Source organism: Numenius arquata, chromosome 2 (genome assembly GCF_964106895.1).
Source record: "Numenius arquata chromosome 2, bNumArq3.hap1.1, whole genome shotgun sequence".
In the NCBI taxonomy this organism is placed as follows: Eukaryota; Metazoa; Chordata; class Aves; order Charadriiformes; family Scolopacidae; genus Numenius; species Numenius arquata.
This window is the reverse complement of record NC_133577.1, coordinates 65,505,100-65,523,184: the sequence shown is the minus strand read 5'-3', so window position 1 is coordinate 65,523,184 and position 18,085 is coordinate 65,505,100. Positions and strand designations below refer to the sequence as shown.

General features: G+C 36.0%; 1 protein-coding gene across 1 annotated transcript in view; it reads left to right on the top strand.

Annotated features, from left to right (window-relative positions):
- ERC1 (ELKS/RAB6-interacting/CAST family member 1) overlaps window positions 1-18,085 on the top strand; it is a 300,150-nt gene that overhangs the window by 147,264 nt on the left and 134,801 nt on the right. Inside the window, exon 13 of the mRNA XM_074168034.1 lies at window positions 15,589-15,724. Coding sequence (XP_074024135.1) covers window positions 15,589-15,724 — 136 coding nt within the window. The remainder of the gene's footprint in view (window positions 1-15,588; window positions 15,725-18,085) is intronic.

Genomic DNA, 18,085 nt, shown 5'->3' with positions numbered 1-18,085 from the left:
GTACATGTATTCATAAAGCATGCAGCTTTCCTGTGGGAATTAGAACTGAGGTAGCATTAAGAAGACACGTGACTGGATATGGCACTAGGGGGGATGTTTGTATGTCAACAGTATGCTATGAATTCTGAAGAGCTCTGAGTCGAATGCTCTGAGAGATGAGAGGAATCCCTCACAATTTGCTTTTTTCGGATATAACAAAAAAGATAGCTTTTTACCATACTATTTGAAACATCAAAATACAACATTATTTAGAATACATTTTAAAACATCTCATTATGTTATTATATCTCAAGTTAACAAATCATCTAGCACATCATCATCAGAAGATTAACTGAAATTATCATTCAAACTTCATGCAACATTAAACATTTTGACTAACCCATATGTGTCACATCACATTAGTCAAAGGAATAAAATCTGAAGGTTATTTTTCTTCCTTAATGCCTAACTTCTAACTTCTGTGCAAAAATTTATTCCCCCAAATGGCTAAATTCATTTCTATTCAAAATCTAAAAGCCAGGTAAGTATATGGACAGACTGTGAATTTATGCGTTTATGGTAAAATAGTCTCGGTGCAAGTGTTTCCATAACTGACAGTACCAGAGCTTTAACAGGCCTTGGACTCAGCAATAATATGGTAGTTACAGAGAACTCAGTTGATCAGGAGACCTTTTTAAAATATCACTGAAAAGGATGAGGAGCTCAGTAGCTTCTTTTCCTCCTTTTTTTCTGATAAGGTCTCCTTTCAGACCCCTGAGCATAGTGGTGGAGTCTGTGGGAGTGAAGCATTACCCACAGAAGTGGAAGACCAACTTACAGACCATTTAAACAAATTAGAAATATGCACATTGATGGAATCAGATCAGATATATACGAGGTTGCTGAGGGAGCCAGCTGATGTCATAACATGGACTCTTTCTATCATCTTCAAAACTCAAGGCTGTTAGGGAAGGATCCTCATGACTGGAAAACATCACGCTCACCTTCAAGAATGATGAGAACGGTGATCCAAGGAATTGCAGGCCAGTCAGTATAACTTCAGCTGATGGGAAGTTTTTTGTAGCAGATCCTCCTGAAAGCCATCTTCAAGCACTTGAAGGACATGAAGGTGATAGGGAACAGCCAGTATGGATTTACAACGGCAAATCATGCCTGACCAACCTGATTGCCTTCAGTGATGAGATGACTGTCTCAGAAGGGAATCAGCACTGTTTAATGTCTTTTTAATGATGTGGATGATGAGACACAATACACCTTCAAAAATTTCATGGATGGTAGCAAACTGAGCGGAGTCGTTATGGGGAGTATATGCTGGAGGGCAGGGCTCCTGTTTAGGGTGACCTTGACAGGCTGGTTCTATTTGCATCCCTTTTTGTCACATTGCTTCTCTCGCTCAGGTTGTGGGCAAATACAATAGATCATACTTGATTCCGCATCTATTCAGCTCTGTTGAGACAGAGCATTTTTCTGCTGTGAGATTTTCAGCTGGCTAGGAAGTTACTCTTCATGTGTTTAGTCTGTGCCTGTGACTAAATCAAAATGCTACCTTTTGTTCTTGTGTTACTTGTGAAGATCAAGTTCCATTTTGGACCTGCACACAAGGTGACTTCACAGCCTCAGATGAGGGCATTGGAACCCTTTTGTTTCAGATGTGCCTTTCAGTACTTTACTTATCATTTGAAAGCATTGCTTATTACTGCTGGTCACTAGCTAATATTTTTCATCCTGATTCCTGGGAAACCAGCTTTCCTAACTGGCCTGTACATCTTGCAAGTAATTTCTCATCTTTTGGATGAAAAATATGATAAGCATGGAGACTTATTACAGTCATACAGTTTATAAATTTGATGCACGATTCTGTTGCTATCACTCAATTAATTTGAAGTCACTCTTAATGATGTTACTGTAAAATTAAAATAAAATTGCTTATTCATAAAATCCCAAGTAGGCTATTACAGATATTGCAAAATAGAAACATGCTTAACATTCTTACGCTAAGATTAAGTTGGTAAGCTCTTTTTTTCTCCTTTTTCCTTTATTTTCTATGGCTCTCTTCCATTTCATTGTCCTGACGAGGTTGTGTAGTCAAGTATTCCCTCCTTCTGCATAACATGTTCTTCATTTGCAAACAGTCGAGTGCCCCTTTCATGCTGGAATATTTCAGCTTTTCTAACCAGTCTTCTTCTTGAAGTACTCCAGGTAATTCAGACAGATTCAATCATGCTCTCAGAAACTTACTTCATTTCCTTCTTATCCAGTACATAGGCCGTCCTTCTTAATTAAAAGAAATATTTTTTCACTTCCTTGGAGAACAAAATATTTCCAGTTGTCACTTTCTGTTTATAACTGACTAATTAACTCCTAGCTCTTAGGTGTAAAGTGCCACCTATCCCTTTAGTGACTCAGCATACTCAGTGCCAAGTACAGTGTTTTGACACGGAACATTACTATGTGTCTATTTACAATACTGAACAAATTTGATAGAAATTGGGATCAGGCATGATGGTAGTTTTGGGGTGATAGTGGGGTTGGGGTGATTAAGTTCCAGCGTCCTTCTTTCAAGCATTCTGGAATGAACTTCATCATTACAAGTAACTTATCTCATTTTTGAAAAAACAAGAGTGAGAAAGAGTTAGAAATTTGAGTTGCAAAATATTCTCTGTAGATAGACCAGAAGAGCTTCATTTGGCCCTGGAAATTACAGCTGCCAACAACTGGTAGTTGCCAAGCCGGCGTGCTCAGTGCCAGCCTTAACAAGAGATCACAAAAGATGCCAAGCCAACAGAAAACTGAGGCTGCTTTCCTACTAGTTCCTACTCCCTTGTGTTGCTCAGCTCCCTCCTAGCATGTAAACTTCCAACTTCTCAAAGCCATGGATTTACTGTAGCTCACCAGATGGTAGCTCTGAAAACCGTACGTTGTCTTCCTTAACTTTTCAGCATCAGTCCAGCTTTTAGCTTTATCAGTCCCACTGACCAGATTGTTTCCATCCTGAATGCTGGCAAAACTCCGATTGTCTGCAAACTTCCCCTTGCTGTTTTAATGGGTTGAGTTGTTCATGCCGTGTTTGATGAAGGGCTGCATGCTGGGAACTAAGAGACGTGACATAATGCAACTTTACCCTACAAGTATATGTAAAGGTGAAGAATCTTAGCCGGCAGGCTTTAGTGGGGATGCTGTATCTTTGCAAATACATTTCTTTTGGGGGCATTCTCTTGTCATACATTTTCTCTTTTACCAATATTGTGTTCAGTGTTGCTTGGTTCTTTCTCTAGGCTCGCCTTACTCCATAATAATCTGCATTATATGCTCACTTAGTTCCTTTAGTCTGCAATGTTTTAAAAAAAAGTGTATTCTGTTTAATTTTTGAATTTTCAGCTGGTAGGATTGTTGGTTTTGCTGGATGTGCCTGAATTCCTCAGGTAATTGTACCAAATAAGTAACAGCACTAATATTAACTTATAACCAGCTACTAGATAGATATACACATTCACTTCATTTTTCAGTGTGTGATTTTTCACTTTGTGTAAATAATACCAGCAGAATGTGTTAGCAATGTCACATAGAGACCTGAATAAACAGTTTAGAAATAAATTATTATTATTATTACTACTACTAACTCCTTCTAGCAATATGTATAAAGGTTGTAAGAGCAAACACTTCTGAATTTGACAGATCAACATATTTTAAAGGATTGGTACCTTGTTAATCAACATAAGGTGTCTTTTCTTTTGGCATTGCTTGCTTGCTCCCTGTTCTCTTGCACCTTGCGCAGAAAATCTTTTTTTTCTTTTTCATTATTTAGTTTTAGGCCATCTTTTATGAAAAAAACTGGGAGAGAATATTAAATGAAGTCACTAGTGAAAACTTTATTAAGCTACTGCAAAATGACACTTTATACTGCAAAAGTGGCTACCGACTTGGAACACGAAAAAATGGATTTTTCTGGTGCATTTGGAGTAAAACACTTATGTAATAAGTGCAACATTTTGTGTAATTTCTTCTTAAAGGGAATCCTTCATGATCATATTTCCGAGGAAATATGAAAGGGAAAGGGAAGAAGATACATCGTCTTCTGTTTTTTCTTGCTTTCATCAAAGATTTCACGTTTTAATAGGGAATGTGCAGATGTCTGCTCAAAGAGATGGGGCATGGCACACAGCTTTTGACAGTTTTTTTTTTCCTTTGCTTATTTCCATGTTCTTTTTGAGTGTTCTCAGATCACATGAACAAATGACAGCTGAAATGTAGCTAAAGGAGTCTGCTTTGTATTTTTTCATGCTTAAAGCTTCAAATATTATTGTAACTTGGGCAAAAGTCTTACAGTGTGAACAAAAGCCAAATATTTGGAAGATAATTTTAAAGTATTACCGTGTTGGCTAATGTTAAATAGAAGGGGTAAGTATATGCTATTCCCAACTTATTCTAATTTTTCTCCTGAATTATGTTGTGAGGCTTCTGATAGCATCATCTGTTTTGGTTAAATTTCCCACCCTTAATTCTGCAGGTAAATCACACTCTTGTTGAATGCATTAATGTTTCCTAAAAATTACTTCTTTTCTGTGCCTGTAAAAAAACATCAGATCCCCAAACTCAGAACCATTCTCACTATCACATTTAAGTTTATTCTCCTCAGAACAGCCACCTGCTGAGGCAAAAAAAAAATAGTAGTTGTGGTTCAAATCCCATCCAAACCAGACTGCTGCTGTCCTTCAGTCCCCTCATTGCACCCTGATCAGAACCAACGATTTCTTCAGTGCCTCTAAACTGCAACTTAGCACCACCAGCGAAGGTGTCTTGATGTTCTTCTGCCCTTGTTTTGGGAAGTCCAGAAGGAGACTTGGGTGTCAGTGCTGCATAACCTATAAAACTACAGCAATTCATGCCACTTGCTGGTCTCAGTAGCATGTCTTGTGCATAGTTTTCCAAAGCTTAAGGCTTTATTCCAGAGTAAGTTGGATGTTTTGCTAGTGCGTGTGGCTCTGCTTTTTGAATTATAGGTAGAGAAATTTTATTTCAAAGTACTGGAACTCTACTCTTTTCTTTATGTATCCTGTTTTGACCATAGCATCAGGAATTCTTTATTAAATTTTCAACATTGCTTTAATCTCTCAACCTGCAATGTATGTCTTCATATAAAAAGAAAGAAAATTTATAGAAAATACATGAGATTATGTTAGGAATATCTTTCTTGACAGCAAAGGTTGTTATTTTGTTGATCTTTCCTAATGATTATGAGTGTTCCCCAACTACTTGGAAGATTAATTCATTGAAGGGAGATTGAAAATGTCTGTGATAGGCTATATCAAGGCAATTGCCCTGATTAGAGGCTCAATTAAAATCTTAATTTTGTCTCATTTGTCTCAAGGTCACCAAATATAAAATATTTCACTGGAGTAGTGTAATTGTCTAGATAAAGCATTTATCTTCCTCAGTAGATACTCCAAACTAGAGATAATTTAATTGATGAACTTCGTGATCATTGAAGGTATCAGTGAGAGTATATTTCAGGTGTCTGAAACATGGAGCGTCTTGTCACCAGATTATTATATTTTTCCTGTGTTCCTTCAGAATATGTTAAAAAAGAATGTATTTATTCAAAACACTCATGGGCATACTTAATGCTTCTGTAGCAGGTCCACTTACTGTGAAATGGTAGAAATCCCTCCTCAAATCCTCAAGCCAGTAACCTTGTCCGTGCACATTACCAGGCTATTACAGAAACCTCTGATGAAGAGATACTCCTAAATGTCACTTGCAACGCTCACTGAGTTCTCCAGAAACCCAGTGGCATTTGCTCAACTTGCAAAGTATTCCTAGCTGGATTCTGGAGTCCTACAACTGACAAACTGAGAAGACGGTGTTACAGCTATATCGGAGAAGGAGGAAGTAAGCCATCTGCACTATTTAGATAGGCTGTTCAGCCCTGCATGGGGTATATTTGTTACAAATAATGCTGCTATCCCTCATTTTGCAGGCAGCCAAAAGTGTGTAACAAATCATCTCAGTAGGCACTCTTCGTATTGACCTGATGTGAGCTGTCAGAACCAGTGTGTGGAATGTATTTCCTAAGAGGAGATACCTCTTAATAAATCTGTTTGCTAAGCACCCGAGAGAAATATGCCAAACATGCCATTCTGAGAGACACGGTGGTCTGCATTCATTACCAGAAATTGGTCTCATCCAGTGGATACCAAACTAGACCTGTATACTTCCCATCCCAGATTCTCATGATAATCAAGTTTGATGAGCGTGATAACATTGCTTTTCAATCAACCCCATCCTTTTCCATACTTTTCCCGGTATAGTCTCTGGGAATGGCCAACTTTGGATCACATTTTGTACAGCTTCTTTATAGCTAACAGGGTAAACACTTTTCCATTCATGTCTATAGAGAGAATCTGTTTGAGAGATTCTTCTTGAAAAAAATTTTGGTTTTAAGGAGATAAGGTAAATTATATAAGATTTTTATTTGGGCATCTCAGTGACATAAAATCATCAGGCTTTTGGCCCTGAAATGGACAGATTTACATTTTTTCGGAGTAGTCCTCCTGGCACCACTGTCATCACATCCTTTTCTTAGAGCAAGTCTCTGAATGTTCTTATGCATATTTTACTTTTATATCAGAAATCCTGTTCCACTATGTTGGTATGTTCACTGTGCTTCCTTTTTTGTCTTTGGCAACTGCTCGGTTTAAGACCTTGTGCTGCAGACTGGATTTTCAGTAGCTGTCAACGTGAAAGTGTAAGATGTTTCTTGATTCTTTAGCACACACGATTTCAAAATGACAGGATAATATTCAACTGTTATCCCAAATTTCTGCAAATTTTTAGAAGAGGACTTTTCTGTCTTGATAACTTGTTGAGTATATGCTGTAAGGCAAATATAAGCTACTCTAGCATAGTTCTTAAATGCTTTGCTTCTAAAATTTTGTTCTCCTTACATTATATTTAATTTCAGGGTTTGTTTCAATGGCTGATTTTTACATTGGATTTTTCTTTTAATTATTGGTTTTATCAGGTATTATTCTAGAAAGAATGAAACGATCGTATACCCATATGAGAGAAAACAACTGCTGTATTGTGATTTGTTTTCTTTTCTGGCTAGTGGGACTGCAGTTAAGAGACATGTGTGATCTTAGATCACAAAAATACTCTCTGAAACCTCAATAAAATGCCATTCATAAGGAAGATTTTATTGCTGTTTAGAAAATACTTTTTTCAGCCAAATCTCTTGAGCAGAGGGTGACTGGCTGTGTGTGATCTGTTCACAGGGCAGTTGCCCTGGGCACTAGAGTTAAAGGTAAAAAGAACAGCACCTTTGGGACTTCTTCCCACACTGTTAGGGCCAAATTCAACTAACTCAGCATGTTGCAGGGAGAAGGAATCCACATTAAGGCCTAATCAGCCATTTTATAAATGTCATTTTTGGCTTTGCGTCTGTTTGCTCAATTAACAAAAGCAGAAGAAAAAATAAAACAGACCAAACTTATTTGTTGGACTACTGAATGTTTTTATTAAGGTACTTAAAGCATTAATATTTTTCTTAACAAAGGAACGTCCATATCATTATCTTACAGATTTATTTCAGAGTTCCTCTTGAGTTTGTACTTCTAATGCTCTTAGCTTCAGTAGAAACTACAGGTTGCAAGGTTTTAAGGTTAAAGGTTTATTTTCTAGTTCAGTTGCCATCAGCTTTCAAAAGTAATTGTAGAACTTGACATATAATTAGTTTGATATTTAGTCTCTGAGGCCTGATTTTGAATTTGACATGAATTTTGAAATTATGGTAATGTATTCATTATTTTCATCATAAAACTTGCTTCCTAGTAAATAGATGCAGAGAATTTAAATAGTTGGGAAGCTGCACATTAGTTTTATTAGGTTTTTTGCAGCTGCACGTAAATTGGGTGAATAGATGTAGTGGATTATATCTACTAAACTGGAATTACAGATTAGTGAAAATATGAGATGCTTACCTGAAGTTTTTAGAGCTTGTTGGTTTTAATGTGCTCTGTCTGTCCCTGTCTGAAGACGAACCTTTGGTTTGCTTAATTTTATGGCGACTCATTGCACTAAAACAAAGACAATTCTGTTAATCTCTGGTGTTAATCCTTCAATTTTAGCTAGTTGTTGGGTTGGTCTTTTCTTCCAATTATTTTGGGAATAGAAAGACACAGCGTTAGACTTCACCATTGTTTGTGTGTAATTGGGCTACTGGCTCATGACTGAAGGGTAGCCTGGTTTATTCTGGTTTTGTTCAGTCAAGCAATGGAAGGAAAAGATAAGTTTATTTTCCTTGAAATAGATTAGTTTGATACTGCTTAAAGCATGCATCTGAGACATGTGCCTCTCATCCTTAGATTTCTCTTTCCTCTAATGTATTTATTATATACTTTTCTCTAAATTCACTAACTTCATCATTTCACTCTATCATAAGGAAAATTGCTTCCATATATGCATGTTGCCTACTGATCGGTGAGAAATAACTTTTCTCAGTAAAGCACTGGAAGTACCTGTAGCATTCAGGTTTACCGTGTGTCATTTTGTTTAAATTTCTTGGTCAAATTAGAGAGATTAATACAAAAAGAGAAAAAAAATTTAAAAAATATTGTATTAACCTATAATTACATGTTGTATGGCCAAATATGGGAGGTTGTGTTTGAAAGGTGACTGTTTTACCTCAGAGAAGCTTAGGCCCAAGTTTGAAGGCCTTTAGTAAATTCTAACAGATTTTAACAGAGCAGATGATTCTTAACAATGAGGAAAGAGGACAACCAGTGTAGAGTTGAGATCTGCTTCTAGCCTTTGACTTGACACCTCTTGATTCAGGCACTATTAGGCTCCTGTTCATAAAATTTAAGGGCAAGCTGGTTTCCAGTAGCCTTTCTAGTCTTCATGCCTTGCCCCCTCCAGTGCTGATATGAACACACACTTTGTTTTTAAAAATCAAAGTTTCCTAGCTTCAGGAAATGAAGTCCACCCTCCCCATCTCTTAAAGCCACTGTGGGACTTCTTGACTCACATAGAGCAGACCAGTTAAATTTTCAGAGTCTGTTAATATTTTCATTGGCATATATTACCTTGTCATATAAACGGCACAGAACAGCGAGGAACAGTGTAACAAAACGATGAGAGATTGTGAGAGGAGAGACTCACAAGCAGAGGAGGTAATTTAGTGCTCGAGTTTGCGAGCTGTGCATCCGAACAAGAGCAACTCATTGAAAGTATGATGGTTGGTCTTTTAATTGGAATGCAATGTGCAACGGAGGCAGTAATATTAAACCAAGCTGTTTGAAAAGCATAATGAAATTATTCTTTCTTTTACTTAGTAACTTAATGCACTCTTTTTTGACAGTATAATGTTGAAGAATAGTGACAAGCTACTTAAGAAGCTGTAATTTCAAGGTGCAGCCCAATGAAGCAAAGGAAGAACCCCAGATAAAAAAAATAAATCCATCCATACTAAATTCCATGTAGATCTTCAGCAGTGTGTAACTTCCCTGATCCTAATTTTTCAGTGCGTAAGATAGGGAATTTTGTTCAGCCTTTGGCAACTTTCCTTTGACTGTCAATCACACACCGAGTTGTGGTGATGGGACTGTGTGATGTGGTCAGTTCTGTTTCCTTCATCACTTATTTAGCTTCCTTTCATCACTTTCTTTTTCTTGAGGTTAAGCAATTTGGCTTTCCAAACACTGCCATTATTCTCTGTGGTTTGGTGATCAACCACTGGTTAGGTAAAGTGAGTTTTGAGCAACCAACAGCTAAAGCAAAACCTTTCAAAACAGGGGTTTTTTTCTTATTTTCAAAACAAAGTAGCATTTTTGGGAAGAGTTTTTCCTTGGCTTCTTACTACTGTACTTCCCAGAATGTAAATGTTTTTATTTGTGTACCAAAACTACAAAAAAAAAAAAAACCCAAACCCAACAATTTAGCTATGTCACTGTGTTTATGATCTTTTAAATTCATAAATTGAGGTTAAGGGTATGGCCAGCTAAAATATTTGTTAGGGCAGACCTAAAAAACAAAGAAGTGATAAAGGAAATGATGGGGATAATGTAATAAGTTGGACACTTTCCTGTGATTTTTAAATCAGTCCAACTCAGATTGCTAGCATCCCATTTTGTTGATGTTGATTTTTTTGCAGTAAAAATTTCCTTTTTATTCACCCATGTAATCGTTAATGAACAGGACTACTAATAAAGGTCTGGGCAACTTAGCTGAATGTTTCCTGCCTTCCAGCACTTACTTCCAGAGTTTTTCCCCATTGGTAGTGTGTTTTGCGCTCTGACCTAAATCTCTGTAGTGTTACGGTCTTTCAGATGGCTGCTCCATTTCATTCCGCGAGTGAATGAATACACTCTCCTGTGTCTTTTAGGACTACAAAGTGCTTTTGAGGAGGTGCTGATCTCCTCTCTCTGGTGAGAGAAAATGGAATGAAGCTGCATCAGGGGAAGTTCAGGTTGGACATTAGGAAAAGGTTCTTCACTGAGGGGGTGGTTGGTCACTGGAACAGGCACCCCAGGGGAGTGGTCATGGCACCAAGCCTGTCAGAGCTCAAGGAGCATCTGGACAACACTCTTAGTCATATGGTTTAGTTTTAGATAGTCCTGCGAGGAGCAGGGAGTTGGACTCGATGATCTTTATGGGTCCCTTCCAACTTGAGATATTCCATGATTTTATGATTCTATATTATACACTGTAGAATCTAATATTTCATAATACAAGGCACATTGGCAATTTTAAACTAAGTAATATAGTGCTTCATTGCATACACTTTTCTTTGCAGTTTTTTTCAGTAATGTTAACTATTGCATCAATTTAAATTATGTTGAAGAGCAAAGTGTGCTTTAAAGCAAATGAAATTCATATGTCCATCAGGATTACTAGCTGCAGCAGCAGTGGACTGTCCTGTGGGTGGTGGTAATGCTACGTCAATGAAGGCTCGAGCTAAACCATCTTTCTGACATGGCTGACTGACACACAGAAATATTTTCTGAGTGCCTAAGTCAGATGAATAAAACAGGCTGTTTCTATAGCTGCGCACAAGATCTGTATATTTTTTCTTGGTGCATGTATTCACTAGGTGGAATATAGCATGTGTGTATACATTTTATCTGGAAGGTAAGCTTCTGTGGTGGTTCGAATGCATTGTAAATGTATATTTATACTTGGGTTATTATGAAAACACGGTTGTGTGTTAGGTGCATAACTGTGAAGGAAAAATATTTTAAAATATGATTATAAAATTCAAATTAACTTAAGTATATTTTCAGTTAACATTTTGTCACCTTTTATTTTACAAGAAGAACATTTGAAATTACGCCAGAAAAAATAACCAGATGAGGATAATCGCTTACGTTACATTAACATGCAGCATGAAAATCCATATGAGGAAAGAATTAACAGCTACATATGCTGATGTGCATTCCAGTATAAGATAATGAGATTAGTATTAAATGCAAAAAATATCCACATTAGTACAGAAAAAAAATGATTTCATAAAAGCCTTAATAAATAATAGGGCCTATAAAGCAATTAATCTCATTAGGGAGGGAGACTCTTCAAAAGGACTCACAGGTAATAAAGTGACCTGTCAATCACTTTTCAGGAGTGACTGACGGTCTACTGGTTTTCTATTGCTTATGTGCATCTTCCTGTTTTAAAATTATTTTAAAATGTGAAATCTACTAATTTGAAAATTTTTATTGCTTATTGTGATTACTTTAATTCATCCCCTCATGGTGTTCGGCTATACCTCATACTGGAAATTCAAGAACTTTGTAGAGAAGTGGAGAGGTGTACCTTTTTAAAATTAATTAATTAATAGAAATTAATAGTTATTTTCAGTGTCCAGATTGAGAAATTTTACCTTTTTTTTTAAGCAGGCATATGGCTTGAATTAGGCACTCAAGATGAAAGGATGTGAAATGATTAACTCTGAAAATCTTGGTCTGTCTTTAGTTGAAAGACTCTGGGGTTTATTTTTGTAAATCAGAAGCCTGATTCTGATTCTACTTCCCTTCCTCTAATATATTTCATTTTAACAGTATTTGCATAACATATTGTGAAATGAAGAAAGATTTTAAGCAATGGAAAAGATTTTTCACTTTTGAGTGCCATATTTTTTAGGAGCTGTACCTCAAAAAAATAATTATTTGAAAATTTCTATTAAAAAAACCAAAATAAATTATTTCCAAAATGAGTGTAATTGACTGTAATTCAACATAATAAACATTCTCATTTGATTTTTCTTCTTTTATATGACTAGAACATTTTTTATTATTGATTTGAGGGTGAGTCCGAGAATAAATGTCTTCTGAGATGAGGTAGTTTTGCTTTTGTTAGTTTTGTTATTGTTTCTGTTGGTTCCAGTGATATCCTTCTTTAAAGCTTTATCTCATTGAACGTGAACTGGCTCTCCAGTTTTTATTAGAATCACTGGCATTCTTTCTCTCTCTGTAGTCCCATTTTAAAAAGAAGTTCCAGTAGAAATATATAGCTATAGTAATATTCAGTGCTCTGATCTCTCAGAAATACATGTGCTCTCATCATTTTATGATAATTACACATGCGCATTGCAGCTTGGTGTTTGCTCAGTTGCTGCACATGCTAACGCTAATACTTCCTAGAAAACACTCATAAGTCTCTAAGCTGTTGCCATCATTGTAATGAAATAATTCTCTTTTTGCTACCTTTAATCTTGTGCCATTTTTTCAGTTTTAATAAAAATACTCTTACAGAGGAAGGATTTCTTTAAAAATTTACTTTCCCTTTGACAGGGTTGTGTGCCTTATATGTGTGTAATCGCATTCAAAAAAGTTAAAAGAACATTAAATTTACAAAATGAAGATCTCAAACTGAGGGAGTTCCAGAGCTTTGATTCTTTCTGCAGTCCTAATTAACTTCCTTGTGCACATATATTATGGCAAATCTTTCTTTTCCTCTTGACTGTCTCCACATAGAACGTACCAGTTGCAGTCTGCTCGCTTAAGACTCATACTTTGTGTATTTTATTTTATTGTTCCAGTTCAGTATGTGGTCCATTTTTCAGTGGAGATGAGAAGATGGAATTGTTCTATAACAATCATCAGTAGTATTTCAGTGTTCAAAATAGCAACAGAACTGTCTTATTGAGCAGTGAATTGGGTGATTCCTATTAATCAAGCTTTTGAGGTCTGATATTAAAATTATGTGTGTGTGTATCTTTATTTTTTAAATATTGTTTGTATATATAAAAACATGATTCTCTGACTTTGGCTTTCAAGACTGAAAGTTATCTGACAGAAGAAAGAGGATTCTTTACAGAATCACAGTATGGACTCTTTACAAAAGTTTCGCAGAACTTTCATGGTGCAAATGTTCAAGGCTTGTATATGCTAAACCTTTTGCACGATTGTATGCATGGAGTATTGTAAAAGCGAGAATTATCATTTGGTACTGTGGGCATTGATATAAGATAAGATGTGTTCTCGTGCATCAAATGACTGCAAGTCTTTTAGATTTATATATTTCTAGTTCCACGTGACCATTTCAGTTATATAGTTAGGTAGTTGGGGAAATTCTAGGTAATGCCATAGATACCTGTATCATTTCAAGGGTTTATTGCCCAACTTTGGTTACTTTTTGACATTAAAGATATAGAGTGATAGCTGTGCCCTGCACAGGAATTCAAGTTTCCAAACAGTAGGACAGTTATGAGGATTGATCTGAGTATTACAAGCACTAGGTAATTTTAAGACTTCCATCTTTTAAACTGCTTTAGGAAAGCTTGAGTTTGTCTCAAAATATCTAACTACTATGTTAGAAAGACATTAATTTTGGCTCAAACATGAGAAGGTGGATGTCAGTAGTATATATCCTTGTAATTACTCCTTTCTTTGAAATACATATTTTGTTTAAGAACATTTTGGACCATGGAGAGATTATCTACTTCAGACACATTTTGATGAGGGTTGTGGCTTTACTAATATTGTTTTCTCTTCTCTAACCAGTAGATTACAGTAATACAGACCAGTTTTCTAACAAGTGAATCTAGGTTTGCAAGTTTTTAAAAAAAATAATTAACTCCTCTAATTTTAATTTAGAAGTTGAATAAGAATTCTCATATGGAATTGAATGTGTTGGCCTTACATATTTTCAGTTTTGGCATTGACTTAGCTCTACTCTCTATGTTTATTTTATTGGACAGATAGAACCGTGTATTGTACAAGCTGAGTTGTTGCCAACATAATATTTCCAATAACTTGTTTAATCACTGAACAAGTCTGCTTTCAAACTGGGCAATGCGCCCATTGCCAGTGTGCAGCACTGGGTTAGAATAACTTAACAATTATATTGGTTGTGTTTAAAAAGCATCCTGACTCAAATCAGCTGTAAGTGTTGGACAAGGTAGTTAAGTATTACCAATAATTTTTTAACTTCATCAGAAAAGGACTGATCAGAAAAAGGACTTCATCAGAAAAGATACCTTCCTGATTGTACTTTTGTTATGAGTTCTGAAGAAAATATTAAAGCAGAGTTGTTTGTGATCTGTTCTAAAAGTATTTCTGAAATACAGTAGAAACATTCTTCCCTCTCTGCTTGGATAACATACCAGATAGGAAGCTAGTATATCATTCTGCTTTCTAAACAGTAAATTAAAGAGCCCTCTCTACTACTTGCATGATGTTTGGGGAAATCTTACGACCGAAGAATTTGTCTTTTATTCCAAAATCCAAGCTCCAGATATAATTATGGAGAAAAGGGCTGAGGAAGCAAAGCTAGCCTGTTTTGTTTTGATTGGACTAAGAGTTTAGACTTAAGTTCTCTGTGGTCAGGAGGCTGAGATTAAAGGGTCTGTAATTAGATTCAATACTCCATGTGTCTTAATGCCCAGAAAGGCCAAACCCTGTCTGCAGGCAATGGTAGTTGCCAGGATCATCAAAAATAATTCATAGATGCAAGTGAAAAGGAAATTATGCATGTTTTCTGAAATAGTTTGTTCTTACTTGCTCTGTCTTGTGTCTGTAAAAAGAAAGGATAGGAAATCCTTCAAAATATCTAGTAAACAAGTAGGACATGAGGTTGAAAAGAAGTAATTTTACTTCTGGAAACAGATTGCCTAATTCTTGTAGGTAGTCCTCTATATTCAAGTCGTGTTTCATTAATTTTCCCTTTTGATCCTCCTATTTTCCTTACATTAGATATAGTGGTATCCAAAGCAAAATAGGCTATTAGATGTCTGTGGTTTTTTGTATGTACGTGTGTGTATGAACAGAGAAAACGTTTCTATGTAGCACGTACCACATAGTCACAAGAGGGAAGGTGCATCTTTTGATTAATAGTTTATATTAAATAATAGTTAAGGGTTTTGTTTCAGAAATTTTCCCATTTAGGTTAATGGTAGTTAGCAGAACAATCCATTCTTTTGGCTGAATTAACAGCTGAGGGTAACACTTGAGGATGAGTTTGCTGCTGGTGACCTTCTGCAAATGAAAGTGATGGTACTTGAGGGTTCCACTCGTGCCCAGTCCACCTGCCCAGCACTGGGGCTGACAGGAAGCATGCTCTGGATGGTGCTCTGAGTGCTCTTCTCTTTTGCAGGCAAGTTAAAGATCAAAATAAGAAAGTAGCAAATCTGAAGCACAAAGAGCAAGTGGAGAAAAAGAAGAGTGCACAGATGCTGGAGGAGGCCAGGAGACGAGAGGATAACCTTAATGACAGCTCCCAACAACTTCAGGTAACATGGGAATTGAATTACCTAAGTAATTCAATTTACCTAAGAAATTTGTTACTGAAAGAAAGCAGCCTCTCTGTCGCCTTCGTAGCTTACTCTGTTTTCATAAGAGGGAAAATTAGTTTTAACTGTCAATTCGGTTATGAAGTGCATTGTTGCAATAATTTTATCATTTCGGTACTGAGATTGGAGTGGCGTTTCCTTCTTCGCTGCTCTTCTAACAGCCTTTTTCTTTAGCTGTTTTGTGTATTTTCCCTGATTTTACCCTATATTGATGTTTTTTCTTCACTAAATGAAAGATAACCAACTAAGTATTCTTATAGTAAATTGAAATTATTGTGGGGTAACTGGAGGACCATGTTTTCTGTGTTTACTCATCTTTGACAGTGAAATCCTGCTCTACCTCATGAATTCTTGGTATGCTTGCTAGTCAGTTTGCTTTATTTCTGAAATAAAAGTGTGGTGCTGCCCCACAGAATTATATGGTTAGCTCAAATCTACTGAGGCATATGAAAGTCACTCGTATGAAAGCAAGTCAAAATATATGTTGATATTAGGTGTAGGTAGTTTATCAAAAGGTAAGTTTTCAAGTACCGTCATAAAAATGTTAAATAAAGCAAAGGTACCATGATGCTAAGTGAGGAGATAATAGATATTTCCCTGTGATTTCTTTAATTTACAAAAATAACTTTCCTTTTGGTGAGTGAAAATAAACATGGATACAGTAATCTACCCTTGAGGTCTTTTAGGATTATTTTTTAAATCTTTAGAGAGCAAGCCTTCTCATACCTGTTTTACTTTGTCATTCTATATTATCCTGTTTCTTTTTACCAGCTACATATCTTAATACATCTACAATGAAGACACAGAATAAATCCTAATAGTTCACTAGCAAAGATAAATCCCCTCCTTAATTTAAGCAGATACTTCTTTACTCTGTTCTGTGGAATTCCAGGGGGATAGTTTCAACTCCTTAAGAACTTTTGAAGGAACCACAAAAACATGTGTCCATGTGGAATGCTCTCAGATGCACTGCTTTGTGGTCTCCCCACCTCAATCCCAGTCCTGTGTGTGCAGGGCACTGAAATAGTTAAGTTCCAAGCGTATGAAAATGATTTCGTAACTGCAAACTTTTATAAAAGGCTGGGATGTGGGATTTCTACATCTGCTAATGGGTTTTGTGGTGGCAATGCTATGGCAATCCACAAGGCTCTCGTTATGTGGCAGCTTAAGTTCGAATAACACAATCCTCCTTGTATTAGTGAAATGTCTTTAAAAATTCATAAAACTAATACAATATTTGGTTAGATTTGTAATTTTCATTTGAGTAAATCTAGATTCTTTAGTCTGAGAAGATAAGTGATATTTGACGATTGCCTTGCAATTATGTGCATTATGTGTATTTATGAAATGATACTATTCCACAAGATCATCCTTTTTGGTTTCATGTAGCACTTTCAGATTTTGAAAGGTGTGACTTTCTTTTCTGGCTTCCCCATCTTCTCTCCCCTATTATTCTTTCCCTTTTACGGAAATTAAATGCATTGGGAAAAACCTGAAATTTGTTTTCTCTCAGCTCCTATTTGCATATGAAAATTGCTCTTTTTTTTTTTTTCCTTTTTTTTTTAAAGAAACAGTAAGTTATGTAATCCATTTGTGCAACTCCGCATAGGAATGGACAGACAATGATATTGTGGTTACTGATAACTTCAATTCCTGTTAAAACTACTTAACCAGTCTCTGATACTTCAAAGAGATTGTACAGCTTTGGTGGCAGCAGTGAGGTAGCTTTTGCTCAGAAATTAGGTGGCAAAAAATTATGCTGCTTTGTGGCAGGGTTCTTTTAGAATGTATAGCTGTCCTTACAATGTACTATCCAATTCTTTCCTTATAAAGTGTTTTAGCCGGAGAGAGATTGTACATGTAAAACCGAGTAGCATAAGTGTGCAAGAAACAAATAACCAATTGTCTCTTTTGAGGAAGCCAAGTTTGATATTTTTCTCTTTGTCTCTAGTGCTACTTTGTTGTAGGTTGGTGGTGTAGTACGCAAGCTAAAGTTTTGAGAACAAAGATGTCAAAGTGTATAATTTTATAATCTTTACCATTTTACGTTCAGGTTTTCCAATTAGAGATGTCTATACTGCAGTACATACTTTTTTCCACTTTGCTTATGTTGTGGTTTATTCTGCACTGGTGTCTGTTGCTTTCTATATAATTGTATGCAAGTATTTCTTAGATTAAAAATAAACATTGCTAAATGCATATAAGAATTTAAGATTGAAGTAAGATGTGATAGTCAAGAATGAAATGTTTAAATATCATAGTATTAACATTACTTGATTTTCCCTAGTGCCTTTCCTGCTT